At 36.4% G+C, this 26,020-nt stretch overlaps 1 protein-coding gene across 1 annotated transcript; it reads left to right on the forward strand.

The window, feature by feature from the left end:
* Positions 1–817: 817 nt before the first annotated feature.
* Positions 818–18,875, forward strand: LOC309804568 (dual specificity protein kinase CLK4-like; the record flags this gene model as incomplete). Its single annotated transcript, XM_082621986.1, has 14 exons — positions 818–920; positions 1,688–1,754; positions 5,756–5,842; positions 6,338–6,473; positions 7,524–7,614; positions 8,011–8,077; positions 11,029–11,145; positions 11,238–11,404; positions 11,611–11,705; positions 11,956–12,085; positions 14,863–14,945; positions 17,758–17,837; positions 18,560–18,650; positions 18,735–18,875. The coding sequence occupies 14 exons, from the start codon at positions 818–820 to the stop codon at positions 18,873–18,875; spliced, it is 1,455 nt and encodes a 484-aa protein (XP_082478112.1).
* Positions 18,876–26,020: the final 7,145 nt, after the last annotated feature.

Below are 26,020 nucleotides of genomic sequence, written 5' to 3' on the forward strand. Positions count from 1 at the left end.
ACCTGTGAGGATGTAGATGGAGTCAAGGAATTGTCACAATTATCTGATTTCAGTGTGACCCTATTCATCCTTATAGGTTCATTTCTTTAGTCACCCCAGATCTACAACAAATATGTTTAATTTTAAGAATGGTTGCAGGATGATCTGAAAATAAACAATCATCTCCTATATTCTATCCCTAAGTGTTTCTCTGACTTCAGTTATTTGTATCACAGTATTTCAACAAAGCTGCATGACACTTGTGATATTTGTTTTAAATTAGTTCACATTTAAAGTTAACATCAATAACTTAATAATTTGATTATATCAATAACTTAAGAGATTAGTAATAATTTACCATAGAAAGCAGGTAATGATAAAAATAAAACCAAAAAAGTTATTAATTTCTAGCTAGATATTGTTGTCTACTGAAGGCTGTAAGCCTGAATCCTGACTCTTGTTTTAAAAATGGCAGTTAGCAAGTGTTAGTTGAAGATATGCACCAAGCTGAGAATTTATCCAGAAGAACGGAAAGAAAATGCATTCAGGTCTCACAGTGTTATCATTTAGTGCTAGGTGTGTATGCCACTTAGAATCATCTGACATACAAGTGGGACAGTGCCTCCATGCCTTGGGAACCATTACCTACGAAGATTTTAGAACCTGTAGGACCCAATGTGCTGGGGGTTTTCTATTGAATTAATAGTAATGTGAAATATTTTATTTACTAAATATAACCATCTGTAAATTCCACAACTCACTTTTCATTTCCATTAACAGATGAGTCATTCCAACAGAACTCACTGCCCTGACTGGGATAACAGAGAAAGCCTGGGACATGAAAGCTACAGTGGAAGGCACAAACGGAAGAGGAGATCCCACAGTAGTACACAAGAGAACAGACATTGTAAACCACATCACCAGCTTAAAGAATCTTATTGGTAAATTACGCTTGAACTAGTACCATCTTAACACTAATAGTTGTAATGACTTGTCATTAGCTTATATAACTTTCATCTGTCAGATTGTTTTATAAATCAGTCAACAAATACTCATTCAGAAAATATTTACTGAGTGCCTATTATATGCTAGCCACTGCTGTGAATAGAACAGAGTTCCTGCTCTCACATATCTGTGTCCATTTGGGAGCTGTAGGAGACAGTTGATGGAGTCCCAGCTGCCAGTAATATAGTTGTGGGAAATGAGACACACGAAAGTTAAGTAAGTGATTAAAGGACCAGTGAGTGCCTTTAACTTGTATGTAGTAGGGAGAGCTGTACATTGGGGCACTTATTTAGGGTTCCACAAATGAGAGCTAATGAAGGGTGGGGAAGAGTTCATCCAGATGAGAAAAATAGCATGTGGTGTGTGAGAATGTTACAGTGTGTTGGGGATTAGTTGCCTATACTGTATTCTACAGGTTATATTTGTAGATAAGGCCAGTGGATATGTTTGGGATTTTTAGAAGCTTGGCTGTTGTAAGAAGGGCCTCAATAAAAATTTCCAATGGCATGTGTCCTGTTCTGTTGTATTCTTACCCGTGTAAAATTTGGAGGTACTACGTTTATATAGAATTGAAGGAATTTTTCAAGTTCCTAAATGATTAAACAAAGCCTAGGTGAATAGAGTTTCTTTCATTCTGTCCTCCATTAATTTCCCTTTCTCATTTGTTTTTGTTGGTTCCATGTTTTCTCCTTGTTTTGTGCAGATGTTCCACTGGGACTGTTTGCCAGATTGCTTTCTAAATTAGCCAACTGGGGTTACTTTAAAAAACAGTATGCAATTTTTTTCCTTCTCCATGCCAAAACAGACGTGTTCTGTAGAACAGTGAGCTTGTTGTTAATCAGTGCAGACTAATCATTCTTCACACACTATCATATGGAGGGAAGAGGGAGAATCTATGCCAGGATTTCAATGACCTGAGCTAATTAATGTATTATACAAGAATATCTGTACCCTATATTAAGATAACTACAAAATACTCTGTAAGGCTGAACATATAGTACTAACCATTCATGGATTTATTATGCATTGTATGTGTCGAAAGGAAGTGATATGAATGATGAACAGTTATTCATATTCATAATTAACCACAGAAAGATGATACTGAGTCAGTGCAATAACCACTAGGCCAATAGTTTCTTCTTTGATATTGGCACCAGAGATGTCTGGTGGTAATTGCTCTCCGTAATCTGGAGTAATCTAATAGTCATTTTCAAGATTCAAAACTTTATAAGAGTGTTTTTTTGTAAAATTATAGGAAAAAAACTGAAAAATACAGAAGCATATAAAGAAGGTACTCTTGGTAGGATGCTAGTCCCCCATTTGGATGTAAAGTTATTTCTTCTGAAAACTATCTTTGTATACAAATCTTTGCCTCTGAATATTTCCTGAAAATAGGTTCTAAGAAGGGACAGTTTCAAGTGAAAGGGTGTGAACTCTTATAAGGCTCTTGCTACATATTCACATATTTTTCCACATATTTTTCTAGAAAGTTTGTACCAAGTTACACTCCCGACGACATGCTGTCACCAGTCTTGTCTATTTTGAAATGCCAAGAATAGTGTTTTCTTTTCATTTGAATGTTTAAATTTCTGCTGAATTTGTCCTCTGTCATGTGCTTATTGAACACTTGAATATTTTTTTAATTGAAGTCTAGTTGATTGTGAACATTATGTTTGTATTCTTAGCCTATTTTTTCTATTAAAGCATATTTTTCTTATGATTTATCAGCGCTTTTATTGTAGATCAATTATCTTACCTTTTTTCCTATATATTTCAGAGTGTCTTTTCTTTCTGATTTGTAAGTAGCCTGTGAATTGCTCCCTTCCTACAAGCTTAATCAATTAATTCTACACAGGAAGACTGATGTGGCTGTGAACACTGTGAACACATTTTATATCCTTAAATGTCTTGTTGTAACATAGAGTATCAAGCCTTAAACCAGTGATTCTGAAACTTTAGTGTGAATAGAATCACTTTGGAGGTATGTTTAAAATGCATGGTACCAGATTATTCAGTGAGTCTGACCTGGGGTCCAGGGATCTTCATTTTTAAAAATTCAGTATTTCGATATTGTTAATAAACAGACCACCCTTTGAGAAACACTGTTTTAAGCCCTTTAGCCTGGCATGCAAGATTTTGGATGATCTGTTCCCAGCTTATTTATTTGCCTATGTTCCCCTATGTGAAAATTGCTCTTGCTGAAATTGTCTACTTACTATTTCCTAAGTAGCATGTAGACAAACTCATCTCTAAACCATTCTGGCTAAAAGTACTCTATAAATGTAAGATGGTAATATGCCATTTTTCTTTCCTGGCACTTCTTCTACTTCCTACTTTATCCAAATCCTGATGTCCCTATAAGATGCAACTCTTCCCTTCTTTTTCACGAAATCTTCCCTGACCATTTTAAGCATTATGAGTTTTTTCTCCTAAGCACTCATATCCAGGCTTTTGGCATTTCCTGCATGGTTGAGTTTTGTTTGATTTTTGTGTGAGTAATCTCAAATTGAACAGTTATTTGTTGGCAGGGATTTTGCCTCATATATTTTTTATCTTCCACAGGACCTGTGTGGAAATAAAAATGAATGCCCATAGCCTCATTAGTCTTGGCTGTTTTAAAGAACTACAGTGAAATATTCACTGGACATTCAGTGACTCTTTTTAGAAATTCAGTCAGTCTGTTCATCCTGTTCACTCTGTCCATATAGCCTTTATAATTCTGTAGACTTTGTTTATCTAATCTCTAAGGCTCGGTTGTTGTAGGCTGAAGAGGTCCTCATCTTTTTAGTTTATCCTCATAGTATTACTTCACTCCATGTTTGTTATTCTATAGATTATTTATGGATTATCAGCAGCTCTAATTTCATGCACTAGTCCAGCTAAGGATTATTAGTGTTAGAGTTTTCCGATACATTTTAGACTTTTATGGGAAGGATGCCTTACAGAATTAAACAGATGCCCTTTAGAGTATGGTAATTTCTAGTTTGACGTATTGTAGATCTCTCCCTTAACGGTTCCAAGCAACTGATCAGATCCCTGACTTAGACCCAGATTTAGACCCTAATATCCTGAGTTGTTTCTCCAATGGCTAGAACTTAAGGCTGACACTGGGGAAAGGGGGCTTCTGCATCTCCCCAGCCTGGATTTGATGCCAGCCCTGTTGAGTAGCAGTTTTAGAGATGCTTCTCCTTTATTTTTGCATAAACCAGCCTCCTGAGAAAAAAGAATGACAACATATTCTGGGAAAAAGAACGAGGTTAGTGAGGGCAGTCTAGTTAACATCTGTCACTCCATTGCTTGTCAGGATTATTTTAGCTGGTGTGTCTGACTGGGCAGGTGTCCCCTCTCTCCCTCAGTGCTCCACGTGCATCCCTCTTGAAGCTTCACACTGTTGGAAAGGATACTCATCCCAGGTAGAGAGGGGGACGGGAAACTGGGTCAGTTGACTCTGTCTTTTTCTTTCCATCAAATCAAGGCTGCTTAACTGGAATCCATTGACTTCCTGAGGTCCATGATCTCTGAAATTCCTTGCCAAGATTTGTTTACGCATTTGTGCGTTTCTTAGGGGAGAGGGCCCATACCTCTCAATTAGATTTTCAAAGGGATCTGTAGATTCAGCAGTCAAGCACTATGGGGCTTACCTGGTGGTGCAGTGGTTGACAGTCCGCCTGCTGATGCAGGGGACACAGGTTCGTGTCCCGGTCCGGGAGGATCCCACATGCCACGGAGCGGCTAGGCCCATGAGCCATGGATGCTGGGCCTGCGCATCTGGAGCCTGTGCTCCACAACGGGAGAGGCCACAACAGTGAGAGGCCTGCGTACCGCAAAAAAAATAAAAAAATAAAAAAAGAAGGTAAGCACTATGGCACCAGATGATGCTGTTTTCCCTGAATTCTTGTTTATTTCACAAGCAGGAGTGACAGGAAATTCAAAATGCAAAGGCAAGTAGGGGGTTGGGAAATCCTAAGCAAGCAATTATAAGAACCTTTTCTCATTTGAGGGGCATATATTTTGGATATTTTTGGCACATGAAGCAGCGTTCAAAAACTGTGTTGACTATTTCTCAGAAAGATACAGGAAGCTCGAAATAGAGGAGAGGAGATGGAATAGGTGGTGTGTATAATAATACTGGCACATACAATAGGATTTAGAATGTGCTCTACAACCATGGCAAATCGTTTTCCTTCTAGGGATCTCAGTGTAGTCATCTGTAAAATGAAAGGCCTGAAATATATTTAAGATTCCTTTTAGCTCTAATACACCCTTCGTGCAAGAACTCTGTGTGCCAGAGATACCTAACTTACATTAAGAAGGAAAGGAATCCTGTTTTGCCTGCCTCATGTTGTGTGTGGCTCTGCAAAAAGGAAGAGAGCTTAGTTACAGATGCATATATCATAAGATTGATGAATTTCAGAAGAGCAGTTTTGTGAATTTTTGGTCTTAACTTTCACCAGAAGGTAAAGGGACACTTAATCAAGTAAACACTGAATATGTTGAATGATTTGACCCAAGGTTTGTTCCTTCATAGCAGTATATATTAATAGAGATATATGTACCCATTTGCTTGTTGGTTAAAGTAAAATTATTTAAGTTTTGTGAGTTAAGTATAAGTTCTAATTCATCAATTTGTATTTTTTTCTTTTATTGAGTTAGCTGTTGAAACCAGGAATTCTTGAGAGAATGTTTTATTTTAACCACGTTAAAATGTGGTTAAACGTTAAAGCGTTCTAGAATGAAGAGAGTAATTTTAAATCCTTTAATGTGTTTGCAGTCATTATTTAGAAGCAAGGTTCTTGAATGAGAGATATTATCAGGACCAGAGATACATGGCTGAATACAGAAATGACTACTGCAAAAGATATGTTCTTAACATTGCTGAATACAGAAATGACTACTGCAAAAGATATGTTCTTAACATTGCTGAATACAGAAATGACTACTGCAAAAGATATGTTCCTAACATTGCTGAATACAGAAATGACTACTGCAAAAGATACGTTCCTAACATTGATGAATACAGAAATGACTACTGCAAAAGATACGTTCCTAACATTGATGAATACAGAAATGACTACTGCAAAAGATACGTTCCTAACATTGATGAATACAGAAATGACTACTGCAAAAGATACGTTCCTAACATTGATGAATACAGAAATGACTACTGCAAAATATACGTTCCTAACATTGATGAATACAGAAATGACTACTGCAAAATATACGTTCCTAACATTGATGAATACAGAAATGACTACTGCAAAATATATGTTCCTAACATTGATGAATACAGAAATGACTACTGCAAAATATATGTTCCTAACATTGATGAATACAGAAATGATTACTGCAAAAGATGTGTTCCTAGACGTTATCACAGAGACGTTGAAAGCAGTTATCGAATCCACTGCAGTAAATCTTCAGTCCGAAGCTGGAGAAGCAGTCCTAAAAGGAAGCGTAATAGACAATGTTCAAGTAATCAGTCACGTTCGGTATGATTGATTTTGTTTTTATTTTGGGTGGATACTTATTTGTGTGTAAAAGCTCTTACTGAGCCAATAAGTTTGAAAAAGTTTATAATACTATATGAATATAATTGTGTTTATATTACTTGAATCCTTAAAGGAAACTTCCAAATTCTTACAACTAATCTGCATTTATTAGTTAGTCCTCATTTGCCCACATTTACTCATTTTCTGCAGACCAGATCATGAGGTTCTTGATTTTAATGTTAAAAATATTTTTATCTTTTATAACATAATCATACGAAAAGATGAAGCACCCATCTTTTCTTTCATCTTAAACATTTTTTACTTTAAAAGAAACCCCTTTCCCAGTACTTGGAGACAAATGTAGAAAGTTGCACTGGTGGATACTTACCCTGTGTATAGCACAATCTGCAATTAGTTCCATTGGAGTTCTGAAAGTGGGTGCTGAAGGGGAAATTATTGTCCAGAAAGCCTGCCTTTTTTTTTACACTCATGAATCTTCACTTGTTTGCAGTAAACTATGAGTTATTATTTTCCTCCCCAAGTTTTCTTCAGTAGAACTATCATTGATTAGATCAAACATTGACATTAGCCTTTATTTTCCCCTTTTATTTTAATAAGTATGTTTAAAAATATTGCTAAGTATCAATTTGAGCTAATCTTGACGTTTTAAATCATTTTCCTGACAAACTAGACATCTCAACTCACAGCATAGGCTATTTTATAACGAGATTAATAGATCATGACATTGCATTCTTTAAATTTCAGACTTCAATTAAGTCAGTATTTTAGAGACAATTGTGTTGTTTTTTCTATTGCCACTTTAAGTAACTTATCTGAAAATCTTGCCATGTTTTTCTTCTGTAACATAAACTGTGTCCTGTGAATCTCTGGGGACTGAATTTGAACTTGCTCCTGCCAACTCTTCGTGGCCTGGTTCTTATCGGAATGCCTGAATATCTCCCCGCTGAATGAATTGCGTATTCTGCCCTGAATTCACTCTGCTATATTGATTGGCTGGACGATCTTGGTGCTGCCCACTTGCCGTTCCAGAAGAGCCACCAAAGGAAAAGATCCAGGAGTATAGAAGATGATGAAGAGGGTCACCTTATCTGTCAAAGTGGAGCCGTTCTAAAAGCAAGATGTATAGAATATTTTTCAACACTTTTTAAACTTTGCAGACAGAATAATCTTTTTAAGAATAGTTTGTCAGCGGGGGGCTAAAGAACTCTTCATTGCTTTTTTGTTTTGTTTTTTGTGGGTTTGTTTGTTGTTCTTTTGTATTTCTTCTTTTCTATAGAGTTTAAATATTTCTACTCTAAAGTTCCAAAATAATCAGTGGAATTTGAGATTAGAGCAAGAAAGATAGCTATCTACATTATTTTTGTAGCATCTGAAAATCAAATAATTTGAGGGCTGGAACGTTAATTATGCTTTAATAGAGAGCATTTGAAAAAATTCCACACTTAAGCATTCATTATTTGAATAACTGATAATTTGTACTCAGGTACTTACACTTCTTTCTCCCCCCTCACTTTAGATGAAATCGTGAACACTTTGGGAGAAGGGACCTTTGGCAGAGTTGTAGAGTGCATTGATCATGGCATGTAAGTTTGTTGTTTTTCTTTTTTGAACATTCTGATATTTTTGGTGGAGAAGGATCCATAATTTAGATGAAATGGAATTTAAGTGGTAGCTATGTGTTTTCCTGGGAGGTATAAGTATTCAGAAGTTCTTGAACTGTGTACGATTTATTTACCATAAGTATGGATTTTGACCAAGAATGCTGAAAATGTTTATCAGATGGAGTTCATGGAAATTAATGTCAGTGTTCAAGTGAAGACTTTCCCAGAACTTAGGTCCTTAGCTTTCTATAAGAGATTTGGAGTGCTTTACCCTACTTTTGAATTGCAGAGACAATAAATTAGCATGTCTAATCTTCTTGGTTCAAAAACTTTTATTTCCAAAGGATAATATTTGCACGTTAGGGTTAGCTTCTCAAACTATAAATAAATTATATTACTTGAAGCCTACAGAATAAAGTCCAGATTCTTTAATGAGTTATACTAAACTTTTTGTTCTTTGACCCTCTCTGCTTCGTTTTCATGTTTTCCTCTAGGATCTCTATTCTGCGGTTGCAAATTTTTTTGTAAGTGAACGTCTTACAACAGTTTAGTGGAAACTGCACATTTCTAAATTGACATCTATACTTTTCATCATAAAATAGTTGAGGATGTAATTTCCAGCTTATTGTAAATGGTGATTTTTTAAAAAAAAAACATATCTCTCTTTCTAAATATGTTTGGGGGAATCTAAATACAACAGCTTGATACCTCCTGTCATCCATGAACAAACTTTTCTTGAATACTTAGAAATGCTTTATCTTGAACTTAACTTTTACTTCACTTTTCATAAAGAATATTATCCTAAGTGTCTTTTATTATCACCCTTTCCTCTCTATGACAAAAATGTGAACATAAAGTAAAATTTTAAGATATTTTGAAATACTTTGACTTAGGAAAGTTGCTAAGAATTCCCATCTATTCTTCACCCAGATTCCACAAATGTTAACATTTTACAGTGTTTAATCATTCTCTATATTTACATGTTATATGTATTTTCAAGTTTTGCCAGCTTATCTACAACCTGATTCACATTTCACTAGTTGTCCCATTGAGGTCTTTTAAAAATTTCTTGAGGTTCCAAGACTTGAGTATTTGAGATATTCCAATGAAGAGTATTCAATTGATCAAGTACAAATCTGTTACAAATTTTGATACTTATTAGACCTAAAACATACAATGTAATTGTAAATATATCTTTTATCGAGATGGTTGGGGCCTTTAAAAAAATGAGTTCATGTGTCCATAGATAAATCTTACTGTTTTAACATTAAGTTTCCATTTTTCTTTTTTTTTAATTGACAAGTAATATGAAAGCTTATAAGTTTAAGGTGTATAACGTTGGTTTGAACATTTATATACTGCAATATGATTACTATAGTAGCATTAGCTAACACCATTATCCATTTTTCATTTTTATAGCTATTAGCACTGTTCATTTTTATAGCTTATTAGCAGTTAGAAAACTTGTCCATATGATGAAATAGATGAGACTAGAAGAAGTTTTGTCACAGCAGTTTTATAGTAATTCTTTTAAGTCTTGAGATATATGCTATACATCATAGGGAGATAAATCATTAAAAATTTATTTTGATGATTATATATCAGCCCACAACTTCATTGGGACCTTGTCAAAAGAAATGAGTTCGGAATAGGTTTGCTATTCAGCCACTAGAAAAATTTTTGCCTCAAAGAATTTTTTTTTCTTTTTTATAAACAGCCTGTGGCACAAACCTTGCCATATTAATTTCACGTGCATGGGGTTCTCTTTTGTAATGTGGGAAGGCCATAGTGAAAAATTCAGGGTTGACTGCTGGCTTGTATTCAAGAAGATCAGGTTTAGAAAAGAGGACAGAAGGAAGCTGAAGATTTGGAAATCCTTTTCCTCAAAATCATTTACGGCTTTTTTTTTTTTTTTGGCCGCACCACATGGCTTGCGGGATCTCAGCTCCTCGACCAGGGATTGAACCTGGGCCCACGGCAGTGAAAGCTCATGTCTTAAGCCACTGGACCACCAGGGAATTCCCTCTGTACTTTTTAGGAAGTACTACAGATGCCCCGGTCTAAAACACGCTGCCCTACGTTGTTGCTATTTATACCTCTTCGCATCCGTGAATGCACTAAACATTTTTTTGGCTTGATGACTTATTGCTGGTGTCTCCTTTGCCAGAATTATCTAACAAACTGATAGTTGTCTTTCTTCTCTGAAGAAGTCTGAGCTCCCCTAACTCTGATGGTTAGGTTCTTTCTTCTCTCTATTCCTTATACCAGGCACTTCTAACCTAATGATAAGTTGTTCAAGTGTCTGTCTTTTCCATTAGACTGTGAGGTACATGGGACAAGCTCTTTTTAACAGTGATTCCAATGCAACATCTGGCACATTCGGTCTAGCCTGGCGAATGAGTGAATGTTTTCAGCAGTAGTATCTTCAAGGTTTATATTTTTATCCTTTTTTAAAAAAAAACTACTTATAAAATCTAGGTCAATTTAAACTTTTGGAAACAAACATTAACGTTCTTAAGTATTAAGAGAAATCATCACTCTGTATAATGTATATTTTGTCAAAATGTTTTGAAAAAATGTTTATAGATCTGCTATAATATACCCTGAAAGATTATTTTAGGAAAATAGCATAGAGTGATTGGTACTTAACAAGATGATGCTTTAGAGCAGGGGTCCCCAACCCCTGGGCCGTGGACTGGTAGGAACTGGGCCTAACAGCAGGAGGTGAGCAGTGGGCGAGCGAGTGAAACTTCATCTGCTGCTCACCATAGCTTGCATTACCACCTGAACCATCACACCCTCCCCTCAACCATGGAAAACTTGTCTTCCATGAAACCGGTCCCTGGTGCCAAAAAGGTTGGGGACAGCTGCTTTAGAGGATACATGTCTTCAACGCCCTTCTGTACATTTACCATTTTCATTTTGTTTTTAAGGGGTGGCATACATGTAGCAGTGAAAATCACAAAAAATGTGGGACCATATCGTGAAGCAGCTCATTCAGAAATCAAAGTATTGGAGCATTTAAATAGTACTGATCCCAATAATGTCTTGTAAGTAAGAAACTTGGAACTGTGATCCATTATGTTACATGAAATAATCAGAATTCTGTGAACTGAATTATTTGTATTCTGATCTGTTTCAGCCGATGTGTCCAGATGCTAGAATGGTTTCATCATCATGGTCATATTTGTATTGTGTTCGAACTCCTGGGACTTAGTACCTATGATTTCATTAAAGAAAATAGCTTTCTGCCATTTCAAATTGACCATATCAGGCAAATGGCATATCAGATCTGTCAGTCAGTAAATTGTAAGTATACTTGTTAAATTTTTAAATACCAGTCAATTAAAGGTTTTATTGGACAAGCAACATATCAAACCATTGTCACTAAAAATGCACGTTGCAAGTAAAGATGAAACCACTTTTGATCCCTACCTCTACTACTAATTCTCCTTTCCCCCGGTACAGATTACATTTGTAAGTGAAACTAATAATGTCTTTTTGTTCTTTTGTAGTTTTGCATCATAATAAATTAACCCATACAGATCTGAAGCCTGAAAATATTTTATTTGTGGAGTCTGACTATGTAGTCAAGTATAATTCAAAAATGGTAAGTTACACTTGTTTTAATTTTGGTAGTTGTCTTTAAAATTAATTTAGCTTGGTGATCCTTGGATGAGGAATTTTACCTTTGAGGCTTATTATATCCTGACGTTTAACCCCAAAAGGGTAATCCTTTGCCTTTCTCATGGGGTTATTTTGAAAATCAAAAAGAGAATTCATGTGCAAGCCTTTTGGATAGTGCTATAAAATATTTCATATCTTTATTGATCTTTGTGTTTACTTAACTGTATCTCTAGAAACGTGATGAACGCACACTGAAAAACACAGATGTCAAAATTGTTGACTTAGGAAGTGCAACATACGATGATGAACATCATAGCACCGTGGTATCTACACGGCATTACAGAGCTCCAGAGGTCATTTTGGGTTAGTAGATACCAGACTTCCTGATATTTTAATTGAAAAAGAGATTTTTTGTTCTCTATAGCTTTTATTGGGGGGCAGGTAGTTGGGGGATAGCTGTAATTTTCTTAGCAGTGTACAGAAAATGTTTTCTGTTTTCATAAAAGCTGTCTGGACATTGCTATAAATAATTTTCCTGAGTGGGAAAAATGTGATATCATCTGTAAAGATATTCCAGGTGGTGGTTCTTTTTGAACAAGTCAGTCTTACAAGATCATAAGAGAACAAGCTGTATTGGCTAAGTCCATGACAGCAGTGTGATTTTGAAGCGATGTGGGCACCTCTTTTCGTCTCATCACAAAGCATGGTGCTGGTGAAAATGCTAAAGATTTGGCTGGCAGACGTCTAGATGTAGGGTGGATGGAGGTTAAGAGGAGAAGAAAGAGGGGCTAGTCTAAGAGGAGAGCTTCTTTGATCATCTTTGACATGGGAAAGCATGGAAAGGAAAATTAGTTAAGGTGCAGGGTTTTTCAATATTAATAAAAGGGAACTCAGTGAGGGAGAGCACATCTTAGGCCTCAAAATTTAAAAGTTCGAGACCGAGTCATGTTGATAGAGCAAGGAAGTCAGGGATGGATTTGGGGGCTTGGAGACAGTGGGAAAAATTCAGATCAGGTGATATTGGGAGATAGTTAAATGGTATAAGCATATTACTTTGCCAAAAGTAAGTTTCAACCGAGGTTGGATAGTAAAACATCTTTGTGGAATCAGTCTTTTCCACTTTTTACCTTTTGTCGAAGAGGACTGGGTAGTTGAGAATATGAGTGTGAAAGCAAACTAATGATGTTTACCTAGAGTAAAGAATTAGTAAAAGGGACAGGAAATTAAGAATAGTTTGTAGTGCTGGCTAGTAGAACTTTCCATGATGATAGAAATGTTGTATATCTGCACTATCCAACATGGTAGCCATTAGTAGCCACACGTAGACTACTGTGTACTTTCAGTATAGCCAGTGTGACTGAGGAACTGAATTTTAAATTAATTAAACTTTTAGATTTAAATAACCACATGTGGCTAGTGGCTACCACATAGGATAGCACAGGTTTGGAGCTCATCTTTGAGATTGATGTTACTAGGATTTCTGCTTAGTATGGTCTGAAAGAAGCTGCTATGTTGCAGTAGTTTAGAAAGTGTATTCATGGTTGAGGACTGAAGCCTGCAATGAAGGTAAAAGAAAAGAGTGTGGGAGGAGATTGTGGACAGAGAGGTATTTTCAGAGCTTAAAAAGAGATAACTTGCTGTGTTTTATCAATTTTAAGAAGAAGATTTTTCTCCACATTTTAACATGTGAGGAAACATAAGACAAAACAGCATTTTTTCTTGGTTATTGGTTCATAAAACAGTGGTGTATCTTACAGTTAGTTAATGGCCTCCTCCTAGATTGCGTAAGATACAGTGATTCTTAGTAATAATACAGTCCCATGTGTGGCCAGGCTGGGGATAGTTGATATAAATCTGAAATTGGGGTTATTGGTGTTTAGGAAAAGAAATGAACAGATGGGAAGATTAGAAGGGTTCTTTGTGTGTTTGTGAAGTGTTACTCCTGAGGATTAAGGCAGAATTAGGTTGAAGAGGAAGATGTTGTCAGGTGCCACCACTGAGGAGGGCAGTTGGTCTCATGTCTTGGGTGTTGGTAGTAAACAGAAGTTGGTCAAAGTGAATGATGTGAAATTCCAAAGAGTATGAGAGCTGAGCCATAAGAGAATGAGGTAGTTTACAGTCACTTGGGAGAAAGCTGGACTGGGAGACAGGAGTGGCTGGAAAAGAAAACTTTCATCTTAGATCCAAGCTCTATCATTTGCAGATTTTGTATGTGTTACTGTAAGTAGAAACCATGCTCCATTATCCTTTTGTTCAAGTGATAAGTACCATGAGGGTTAACAAAAATGGCTAAATCATAGTCAAGTTCCTTGAATATATTGTTTCTTCCTTTGTCTTTAAATTCAGTAATGTTGCTGAAAGTAATTGAAATGTCTTTTAAAGTAGGTTTTATTTGTACATTATTTTTTTATTAAAAACTTAATCTTTAAAAGGTTAAAACATCTGTATGGTTTAGGTTTACTCTTTTCCTTTCTAAATAGATAGAGACTTAAGGCTAGGTGTTTTTTTCTTTTCTGAATAATGTTACTATTGAGAATTCTGAAGGAGAAAGTATATATGATCATGTCTAGACAACCTGAAAGTACATATATAGATACCTCTCTATGTGAACTTTAAATATCTGTATAATTCTGCTTATGGGTGACACTGCTTATAATATCCATTATAATTCTTACATAATTTATGTGACACTACTATTTCTTTTAATAGAAGAAATAAACTCAGATATCAAGCTGATGGTAATTGATAAGGGGTTAGTAACTACACTCTGAGGATAATTATTGACCTATGTTTGCACTAATAAAATGTAAAATTTCATAGAACAACCGTTAAGTGGGTATAACAGTGCTCCTCATTGCACAAGCAATTCAGAGACTATGGACTATTTGCTCACCCCTCTTACTTTCCATAAAATGCCTCCTCCCCCAGGTTAAAATACTGTAAGTTGATACAAGGATATGGAGGACTCTGAAAGCATACTGAATCATGTTTGGTATAAAACTAAAAATGTAAACCCTGAATTTACTATCATATTCTCCTAAATGGGCTATATAAAGAGAGCACCCACATAGGAAAAGATATTGTGTATTGGCAATTAAAAATTGTTGCCTAATAAAATGTTTGGTTTTGTTTTTAAATAGCTTTAGGTTGGTCTCAGCCATGTGATGTTTGGAGCATAGGTTGCATTCTTATTGAATATTACCTTGGTTTCACAGTCTTTCAGGTATGTATTTAGTAAATGTTACTTACTGATTCATAATGAGCTTTAATGTTAAAGGCATGTTAAAGTTTTGGTTTCCATATTGGAAAGTTGCCATAGTGTCATTATTCTTAAGATGTAAACTTCCATGTGCAAAATAGTCATCCTTCTCTAAAACCACAGTTGAATGAACTACTCTCAGTGAATGGTCATAATTCATTCTGCATGTGGAGCTTTTAAACACATGGTTCATATTGACTTCCTATGATCCATTTTATTGTGATGCTCCTTCATAAATTTACATTAGTGTTACTATGGTCAGTTTTAATTCAGCTCTGGTTATGTTGCACTTTTATTAAAAGAATTCAGAAACAGTAAGTTGTATTAAGCATGTGTGACACCCTAGGCACATTTCTAAGCACTGTGTGTATAAAAATGAAAAGACAGCATCTCTCTCCTCAAGGAAGACATACACAGGATAGACATGGGAAAACGTACAGTACAATATGATACTTGCTATAATGGAACAATGTAGAAGGGAACCCAGAAAAGGTGAACGGTTAAGTTTCCTTCGAGAAGGCATCACTGAGGAATAGGGAGTTTAATCCAAGCTATAAGGAAGAGTAAGAGTTTGTCAGAAAACTAGAGTGTGTGATGGCCATATCAGGAAGAAATGGTATTCATAAATGCAAGAGGCATAAAGGAAGCTACTCTAGTTGAGGAAGGATGAATAGTGCTGCCGGAGTGTCTTGGATAAATAGGAAAATGGTGTCAGTAGGCAAGTACTGATTCATAGTGGACTTGTTTGCCATAGAAAGGTATTTGTTTTATCCTAGGAGTCAGTGGTTTCCAAATGTAGACCGGTCTAAAATGAAAATGATTTTGTAGGGTTGCCGTTCTGGCTTTCATTTAGAAATTATCTCTCCTGTTTTTTTTGGTATTAAAATGTTCTTTCTATGCAATGATAATAGTTATTGGCTTACTTGGCAGAACAAAAAGGAGAAAATGTTATTTAGGTCTCTACTTGTTTTCCTCATAATTTTGCTTATGTCGGAAAACTAAAAGTCTTGAAAGCTTCAAGTGGTGTAACCATTGGAGAACTTTAAGAGGGTTGTGATTTGATCAAGGTGTGTTGTTGGATGGGGTGAGGGTGGTTAGGAAGTTCCTGGCTAATACTGTCAAGGTTGCTTTGAGGTTATGGCAATGCAGGATGAGGAGGGAGGAAGCTGTGATGAATTATAAGTCACTTAGGTGGCTGTTGCAGAATATATGTGTTCGCCGCTCTGGGGCACCTCACCAAACTTCTGTCTACTCCGTAGAGATCTGTTAAAAGTACTCTGAGTTTGTAGACAAGTTTGATATCTAGAACATAGCTGTCGGACATTTCTAGGGGGTGGTGTCTGGTTTTGTGGTAGTAAGCTATAGGGTCAAGGAAAAAGTTGAGCACAGTGCATGCTTTCTTCATTCTGACACATATAAAATCCTTCAGATGGTTTTATGATTGTAAATCATTCTGAGACCTTAAGCGTCGATTATTAACTTTGGTTTGAGATGTGGTTTATATTTTAATTCCACCCTCCAAAATAGTCTTCAACTAAGGAACTTTTTGAAGATAATGGAGCTTGTATTATTTATTCCTGTCATGACTTAAGAACATTTTGAAAGCAGTGTGCTAGGCACAGTAGTTAATGGATTTAAAAAGCATTGCACATAGACTCTGCTCTTCAGAGCAAGGATTGGCAAACTATATCCTATCTGATGCCTGCTTTAAAAAATGAAAAAGAATATGTGGTGGAGACCATCTGTGACCATCCAAGCCTAAAATATTTACTATCTGGTCCTTTATAGAAGAAGCTTTCCAGCCTCTGCTTAGGAGTGTACCATTTAGTTTAACAATTTATTCGACTTTAGCCAAAGCTCTGTTACTGTGTAATTTAAGAATATGAGTTTTGACTTGGGTTCACAGCTCAGGTTTCCTCATTGATGAGCTATATGAGCTTGAGCTAGTATCTTAACCTCTTTGAAAGTTATGTTCCCACATTCCTAGCTCAAGGTTGTTGTAAGAATTATTGGGACTGTATTTTCATTGTCTAGGATTAGTGTTACAAAGTTGCTATCCATTGGGTAATGGAGGTTAGTTAAGCAACCGATAAAATGAGTAGCCAGGTTATTGGTAATCTTCCCAGTCATCCCTCAGTTAAACAGTGCAAGTAATACAAATAAGGAAAACTGTTCTGTTTTACATTAAACAAATTATTCGAACATTGTAAATCAACTGTACTTCAGTAAAATATACTTAAAAAGTTGTTCCTCAATCAGCTCTACAAACCTTACCAATTCATTTCAGAAATCAGACAATCAGTGTAGCTCATTCAGTTTTATTCCATCTTTGAAGTAGAGTGTAATATAAATTGTATAGCTGTCTAATCTAGTCCTTTTATGGAGACACTATTTTCTTTTTTTTTTCTTAACATTTATTTATTTACTTTTTTGGGGGGGTTGCATTGGGTCTTCATTCCAGCACGTGGGCTTCTCTCTTGTTGCGGTACGTGGGTTTTCTCTCTCCACTTGTAGTGTGCGGGTTCCAGAGGGTGTGGGCTCTGTAGTTTGTGGCTCGCGGGCTCTCTTGTTGTGGTGGGCAGGCTTAGTTGCCCCGCAGCGTGTGGGATCTTAGTTCCCCGACCAGGGAGCGAACCCACGTCCCCCGCATTGGAAGGTGTATTCTCTACCACTGGACCACCAGGGAAGTCCCGGACACACTGTTTTCTTGTGTTATCCTTTTATGTGCGTGTAGGGAACTGGAAAGTGCTAACTTTCTTTTTCCTGTTTTTTTTAGACTGATGATAATAAAGAACACCTGGCAATGATGGAACGTATATTAGGACCCATACCAACACACATGATTCAGAAAACAAGGTATGCTTTTTAAGATTAAAGTCCTTATTGGGTACATGCAGTGGCCTATATTCAAACTATAGAAAACCCATCTTTGTTGTTATTGCTTATTCCAAAGACTGTAGATTTTGAATTCTTTTTCATGAAGTCAAGTTTTTGAAAAGTAATGCAATATTTACTTTGTGATCCAGTAAATAAAGTGGTGTTTTTATACTCAGGTTAACCTTTGCATAAATGTTTTCCTAGGTTGATTTAAAAATAATACATAGAGTAGTAAAAAGAGCTTGATTTTGGAGTCCTATCTAAATTTGAATTCCAGACTGTTGCAAACCACATGTACGTCTTTGGACAAGAATACTATAAGTGGTTTCAAAACATAGCTTCACCGCAGAAGTCATCCAGGGAATTGTTAACGATTTCTAGCCCCATTCCAGATCTAGTGAAATCAGAATTTACAGGAATGGATCTAGGAACCTCTGTTTTTGAAGCTGGCATTGTTTCACATATGGTACAACTTAGGTGGGATACTAAAACTTCAGAGGGTACAAGATTAGGAAAAATACCATATAAGGTATCCGATATAATTATTGCTGAGATTTTTAGAAATTGTATGTTTATGTATATATAGAGAGATGTTTATGGTTCCATCTTTTCCCCCAATCCCCTGTTTGGGGCAGGGTAAGAATGTGGGTTTGGGGTTTCTTTTTTTCTTAAAATTTAATCCAGACTTCTCTTTCCTATAGGAAACAGATGTATTTTCATCATAATCAGCTAGATTGGGAGGAACGTAGTTCTGCTGGTAGATATGTTACGGGACACTGCAAGCCATTAAAGGTAAAACAAAAAAAAAACACAAAAAACACCCTGTTTTAACTATTTTTTATTGTCTTTCTTAAACAAAGTCATTTTTCCCCTCAGGAATTTATGCTCTGTCATGATGAAGAACATGAGAAACTGTTTGACCTGATTCAAAGAATGTTAGAATATGATCCAGTGAAAAGAATTATCTTGGATGAAGCATTGCAGCATCCTTTCTTTGACTTATTAAAAAAGAAATAAAATGGAAATCAGTGGTCTTACTATACTTCTCTAGAAGAGATGATTTAAGACTGTGTCAGTCAACTCTAAACATTCTAATATTTTTATAAACCTTAAATTATTTTGTACAGTTAAGTGTAAATGCTGTATGTTTTGTATCAATCGCATAATTATCTTGTTAAGCAAATATGGTCTTGATAATGAATGAAATATAAAAGCTAAAATTAATTTTCCTTTTTTGAGATTAATTACCATTTTTAAAGACCTTTGGAATATCCTTTGTGTCCAGTGATTGATCTTGCCTTTTTGTACATGGAGGTTGACTCTTGGAAGTGATTTTTGTGTTTGGTTTTTTGTTTTTTTTGAGTAAAAGGAAATCTTGACTATTTCATTCTTAAATGAATATTCTTTATTTACCTCAAACTTTCCTTAACTTTAAAAGATTTTTCTGTAATTGTTGAACAGGTAATAAGTATTATTAACTTTAGGTAGGCAGGTATTAGAAACCAAAACCCATAGGAACTGTTTGCTGTTGGAATTTCATTAAATTGTAAGTATTGTGTTCTGTTTCATTGGTTGATGTCAGTGGTGGTAAGTAGCATTCATGGAAAGACATCCAACTTGTGCATTGTAGTAGATTAATAAAACCACATACACACTTCGTTTAAGATTAAAGTCTAACTGGAAAGTGAGCTTGGAAAGTCCTGTTTTCCAATGGTTATTTATGTAGTTAGTCACAAACGTAGAAATAGGAATTCTGATGACTGAGGTTTTTGTTTTTAATGCCAAATCTTCAGGAGTCTAGAAATTGTCCAATATCTGTCTCCTTACCATATGAAGTATAAATACTTAAACCTCAGCCTATGAGACTTTATGGTTATTATTAAACAATTTGTATTTATGTTACTGTTTACTGGAAAACAAAAAAAAAGATGATTTGATCGGAGAACACTTGGGAAGAAAACTGCAGAAGTTTCCAGACCCTGATTGGTTAACATAATGAACTTTTTGTTTGTCTGTAGGTATTCTTTTCTGCTTACCTGTTTACACATGAAAAACTAAGTGGTAGGGGCTTCCCTAGTGGCACAGTGGTTGAGAGTCCGCCTGCCGATGCAGGGGACACGGGTTCGTGCGCCGGTCCAGGAAGATCCCACATGCCGCGGAGCGCCTAGGCCTGTGAGCCATGACCTCTGAGCCTGCGCGTCTGAAACCTGTGCTCCGCAACGGGAGAGGCCACAACAGTGAGAGGCCTGTGTACCACAAAAAAACAAAAAACAAACAAACAAACAAAACTACATGGTAAATGTTAATTTAGTAAAAAAAAAACCCAAAACTATTGATCAGTCTGCCAGGTAAAAATATTTTTTGTTGTAGAATTCATGATTGCTTATCCAGATAAAGATTTTTGTTAAAAGTATTCCCATTTCTGAAGTGCATTACCAAAGATTTGAGTTTCATCTGTATTCTGAACATAAGATGCATGTAATTTTTTGGTATGACAAATGGTGATACCAAGTGGGTTTCTCTACATGATCCGCTGGTAGCATTTGCACATAGAGTAAAGCTATGTTCCTGACGTTGACTAGGAATTTAAGAGAGCTGAAAGAAGTTTTGCCATAGAATCACTGCCTAAATTATTCTTAGGCCTCTGATGCAGTCCACATATAGTTCAACTATGTTATATGTTATAAGGTTTTTTTAAAGGAGCATTTGATGTAAAGAAAAGGTTTTTCCTTAACACAGCAATCTCGTTATAGAGATTCAGAAGTCAGCCATCCTTTAGTTTCCTCTCCATTTCCATACTGCTAGAGCCACTGTACTACCGAAGCCTCCTGACCTTTCCCTACAAGTGCTCCAGGTTCCCAAATTAATGTTTACTTTCTCCCCCATCAGAAACTCATTCCTTTGGAGTAGCTGATCTCAGGATGTAGGAGGAAAGAAAACTATCCACACTCTTTCTTACTAAGAAGTTAATGATTGCTAACCCCTTTCCCTGCTGAAAAGTATTTACATTCTTCACTAAGGGTATTTGCTAGTTCCCAGGCCTAATTCATGGAAGTTTAGGACTTAAAGTGAAACTTCAGTGAATTAGGTAGGATAGAAGAAAAGTTTAGTGGTGAGGATGGTACCTCTGGTATCATATGAGTGTCTCCTGCTAACCTTCCTTCCCATCTTCTGTGAACTCTCAGGTTCCTACTCTTACTTGCCTTTTTCCTTGTACTTCTGGACTCAATTTCTGAAAGCACCAGGTTTTTATTTGACAGTGTTGGGAGCTTCAGCACTAACAGGAAAGGTTTAGAATGGCCAGTGTATAAATATGGATCGTTTGTAACTGGGTATTTTCCCTCATGATTTGATGTCTCCTAGTTTACTATTTCTAGAAATTCCATTGACGTCAAACCTAGTTTTAAAAGTGCAGCTAAATAGGTTATTTCCAGTGTTTTCTGCTACTGCTTATTTGCTCAGGTGTTCTCATCCATGCATTCATCAAAATTTTTGGAGTAGACGAATAAAATTGACTTATGCAGTTGACAGTAGAAAAATACCCAGTGGAGTTCTGTAGTTCGTACAGCTGAAAACTATTCCTCTGAATAATCTTGAAGGGCTTGATGCTAGAGAAATTAGAAATGACTCAGCCACGACTCCTAATAATTGCGGCTGAATTGTGACTTAAACTCAGGTATCCTAGATTCTAGCATTGTGCCTTCTTGTGATAATACACCTTACTGAGTTAAAAACTTCAGTTTGATTCTTGTTCATGGTTCTGTGAAATGGGATGAAATGAATGTAATGGCTAATAGTTTAATTACTTGGATTCCATTTTTCTCACGTTTTTCTTTAGTAGTTGATACATAGCTTCAACCATCAAAATGGTTAAAATGGTATGATAATTTGAAAATATACTCTGTTTTAAGTAGATAGGCAGATAACCTATATTTAAACTATCTTGACATCCTGGAATGAAGAAACACTTTGTCAGTTAGTGGCCTGGCTTTTTAACTCATTTCCAGTTTGAAATTTCTGATTCCCACAAAATTTGGTGCAAGTAAGGTATTTTAAATTTAAACATCCAGGGACTTCCAGGGTGGTGCAGTGGTTAAGAATCCACCTGCCAATGCAGATGACGCAGGTTTGAGCCCCGGTCCGCGAAGATCCCACATGGCGGAAGCACCTAACTTGGTGTGCCACAACTGCTGAGCCTGAGCTCTAGAGCCCGAGAGCCACAACTACTGAGCCCATGTGCTGCAAGTACTGAAGACCGCATGCCTAGAGCCTGTGCTCCTCAAGAGAAGCCACCGCAATGAGAAGCCTGCGCACCGCAACGAAGAGTAGCCCCCACTCACTGCAACTAGAGCAAGCCCACACACAGCAATGAAGACCCAACACAGACAAAAAGAAATAAGTTTTAAAAAATTTGTAAATTTGAACATCTAGTACTTCGTTTAACAAGCTGCATTTTCTGGGAATTCCCTAGTGGTCCAGTGGTTAGGACTCTGCTTCCACTGCAGGGGGCACTGGTTCAATCACTGGTCAGGGAACTAAGATCCCACATGCCAAGCAGCCAACAACAAAAAAAGGCAACCTTTTCAAATAGAACAGAAGAATTCATGAGTCATTAACAGTATTAATAGCGTCAGTAATTGTTGGCTTAGTAGATTGCACGTTTGCAAATAAATAGGTAGAAACAATTTTAATTCTTAAAAGAGTTGATCCAGTTAGTTGGTTAATTGGTTTTATTTTTTCCATATTTTCATAGAGGGAAGGTAAAGTTTTAAGTCAGGTTGGCTTTACAACTCCTTGGCCAGTCTAGCCTTTACGGACAGTTTTATGTTAGTGATTTTTTAAAATAACATGCAAAAGTTGAATAATGAACCTCTAAATATATATAGCCCAGCTTAAAAAATCAAAAGCATTTTGCAAATTTTGTTTCATCAGTTCCCCAACTTATTTTCCTGTTGCATTTAAGTACAAATGTCAGATACCATTTCATCCATATTTCTGTACTGTATATCTTTTACCATGAGTTTCTAATGCGAGTATCACACCTAACAAAATAATTCCTTATCTGGTAGGGTCTATAAAGTTTCATGATTGTCTAAAGAGTTATTTTAAGTTAGTTTGAATCAGTACCGAGTCAGGGTCCACACATAGCTAATTTGTCTCAGATCTCTTAATCACTATGTGCCTTTTTCTCCTCTTTTTATGTCTTTGCTAATTGAAACTTGGTCATTTGTCTTTAGAGAGTTTCCCATATTCAATATTTCATTGGAGTGGTGTCCTTTCCTCTAGTCCCCACTTATCCTGTAAACTGAGAGTTAGTGAAGTTTTTTTTATAGTATTCCTTCTGATAAATACAGAAGGGATGTTAGAAATACACTGTGTTGCTACTCTTTATGAAATACTATATTTGGGCACCAATCATCAGTGGATGCTAAAACCATGAGGGGAAAACTGATGGAGAACTTTAAAATGAAGGGATCAGGCTGAACCTCAGGTTGGCAACCAGATAGATGTGTTGATATGCGTCTGAGGTGATGCAATAGGAAATACACAGCACCTGTGGGGTATCACTGCCTTTAAAACAAAAACATTGAATTTGGATCTAGTCAAGCCTGTAGATTGAAATTGAAATATAAAGAAGCATCCCGACCCTTTTTGTTCATTTCTTACCTGTCTGTTAATTCTTTGGGGTAGCAGTTCAATGAATTAAAAGAGCTCAGACTTCTTACTAGCATGGTTTCCACTTTAGTCCTAGGTCTTCTCTGTGTTTGGAGGAGTAAGTTACTTTAAAGTAACTGTACTTCCTTACTTGGAATTACTGAGGGATAATATCTGTTATCTAATAGCCAATGCAGGGGACACAGTTTCAATCCCTGGTCCGGGAATATCCCACATGCCACGGAGCAACTAAGCCCGTGCGCCACAACTACTAAGCCCACACACTGCAAATACTGAAGCCCATGCACCTAGAGCCCGTGCTCTGCAACAAGAGAAGCCACAACAGTGAGAAGACCGTGCACCACAACTAGAGAAAGCCCGCACTCAGCAACAAAGACCCAACACAGCCAAAAATTTTTTTTTTTTTAATCTAGCAGATTACCTGGCTTTTAGTTGACCCACTAGTAAATAGCAGTTATGTACTTTGTTTTCTATAAATGCTTTAACCCCTAGTAAATAGCAGTTACTTTGCTTTCTATAAATGCTTTAACCCAGGTGACTTCATGTTTTTTAAATTTTCCCAGTAATGTTGGTTGTTCCTCTTTAGGGCACCAGGAATTACAAAACTATCAAGAATTCTACATTTTTTTTTTTTTGCGGTACGTGGGACTCTCACTGTTGTGGCCTTTCCCGTTGCAGAGCACAGGCTCCGGACGCACAGGCTCAGTGGCCATGGCTCACGGGACTAGCTGCTCCACGGCATGTGGCATCTTCCCGGACTGGGGCACAAACCCGCGTCCCGTGCATCGACAGGCAGACTCTCAACTACTGCACCACCAGGGAAGCCCAAGAATTCTAGTTTTGACTCCCTATCATAGCAGTTTTTATTGTGACATTTCACTGAAACTGGAAGGGGGAATAGAATTTTCAAAGAATTTTTCCTTTTTTAACCAATCAAGAATGGTCAACTATTCAGATATATTTTCTTATATTCACTCCTTTCCTGGTTTTAGTTTGCTTTTAAACTTTGCAATTCTGGGGAGAAGTTATATATAATTAAAAGACTTTAGCATAGGTTTAATTGTAAAGGGACAATTTGTGGTCCCTTTGGGATATTTAATCCTAAATCCTAAATATCCCAAAGGAGCAGACACCTCATAGGTCTAGTTCTTTAGATACTATCAACAGCAGTTACATGTAATGAGATTAAAGATTAATTGTAGATTTGGAGGAGTTCCCATGCACCCCCTCCTCCCAGTGACTTAAAATGTTTCCCATTACAAATATAAATGAAAATTAAGGTTTTTTTAACTTAAAAAAAAAAAACAGTGCTCCTTTTTTTTATCATGAGCTTTGAATTTTATTTTTATTGAAGTATTAGTTTCAGGTATACAGCAAAGTGATTCAGTAATATATATATACATATATATGTGTGTATATATATATATATATTCCTTTTCAGATTCTTTTCCATTATAGGTTACTACAAGATATTGAATATAGTTCGCAGTGCTATACAGTAGGTCTTTGTCATTTATTTTATATATAGTAGTGTGTATCTGTTAATCCCAAACTCCTAATTTATCCCTACCCGACTTCCCCTTTGGTAACCATTTATTTTCTATGTCTGTGAGTCTATTTCTGTTTTGTACATAAGTTCATTTGTATCATCTTTTTAGATTCCACATATAAGTGATATCAAGATATTTTTCTTTGACTTATCCACTGAGTATGATAACCTCTAGGTACATCCATGTTGCTGCAAATGCCATTTTTCATTCCTTTTTCATGGCTGAGTAATATTCTAGTGTGTGTGTGTGTGTGTGTGTATCCACTCATCTGTCGATGGACACTTTGGTTGCTTCCATGTCTTGGCTATTGTAAATAGTGATGCTATGAACATTGGGGTGCATGTATCCTTTCCAATTAGAATTCATTTTCATCTTTTCTGGGTATATGCCCAGGAGTGGGATTGCTGGATCATATGGTAGTTCTAGTTTAGTTTTTTGAGAAACCTCCATGCTGATTTCCATAGTGGTTGCACCAAATTATGTTCCCACCAACAGTGTAGAAGGGTTCCCTTTTCTCCACACCCTCTCCAGCATTTATTTTTTGTAAACTTTTTGATGATGGCAATTCTGACTGGTGGAGGTGATACCTCAGTAGTTTGGATTTGCGTTTCTCTAATAATTAGCAATGAATGCTGAGCATCTTTTTGTGTGCCTCTTGGCCATCTGGATGTCTTCTTTGGAGAAATGTCTATGTAGGTCCATTTTTTGATTGGGTAGTTGGGTTTTTTGTTATTGAGTTGTACGAGCTGTTTGTATATTTTGAAAATTAAGCCCTTGTTGGTCACATCATTTGCAAATATTTTCTCCTAGTCCATAGGTTGTAGTTTTGTTTTGTTTATGGTTTCCTTTGCTGTGCAAAAGCTTATAAGTTTGATTAGGTCCCATTTGTTTATTTTTGCTTTTATTTCTTTTGCCTTGGGAGGCTGTCCTAAGAAA

This window comes from Mesoplodon mirus (assembly GCF_964341445.2).
Source record: "Mesoplodon mirus genome assembly, chromosome: 5".
Taxonomy (NCBI): domain Eukaryota; kingdom Metazoa; phylum Chordata; class Mammalia; order Artiodactyla; family Ziphiidae; genus Mesoplodon; species Mesoplodon mirus.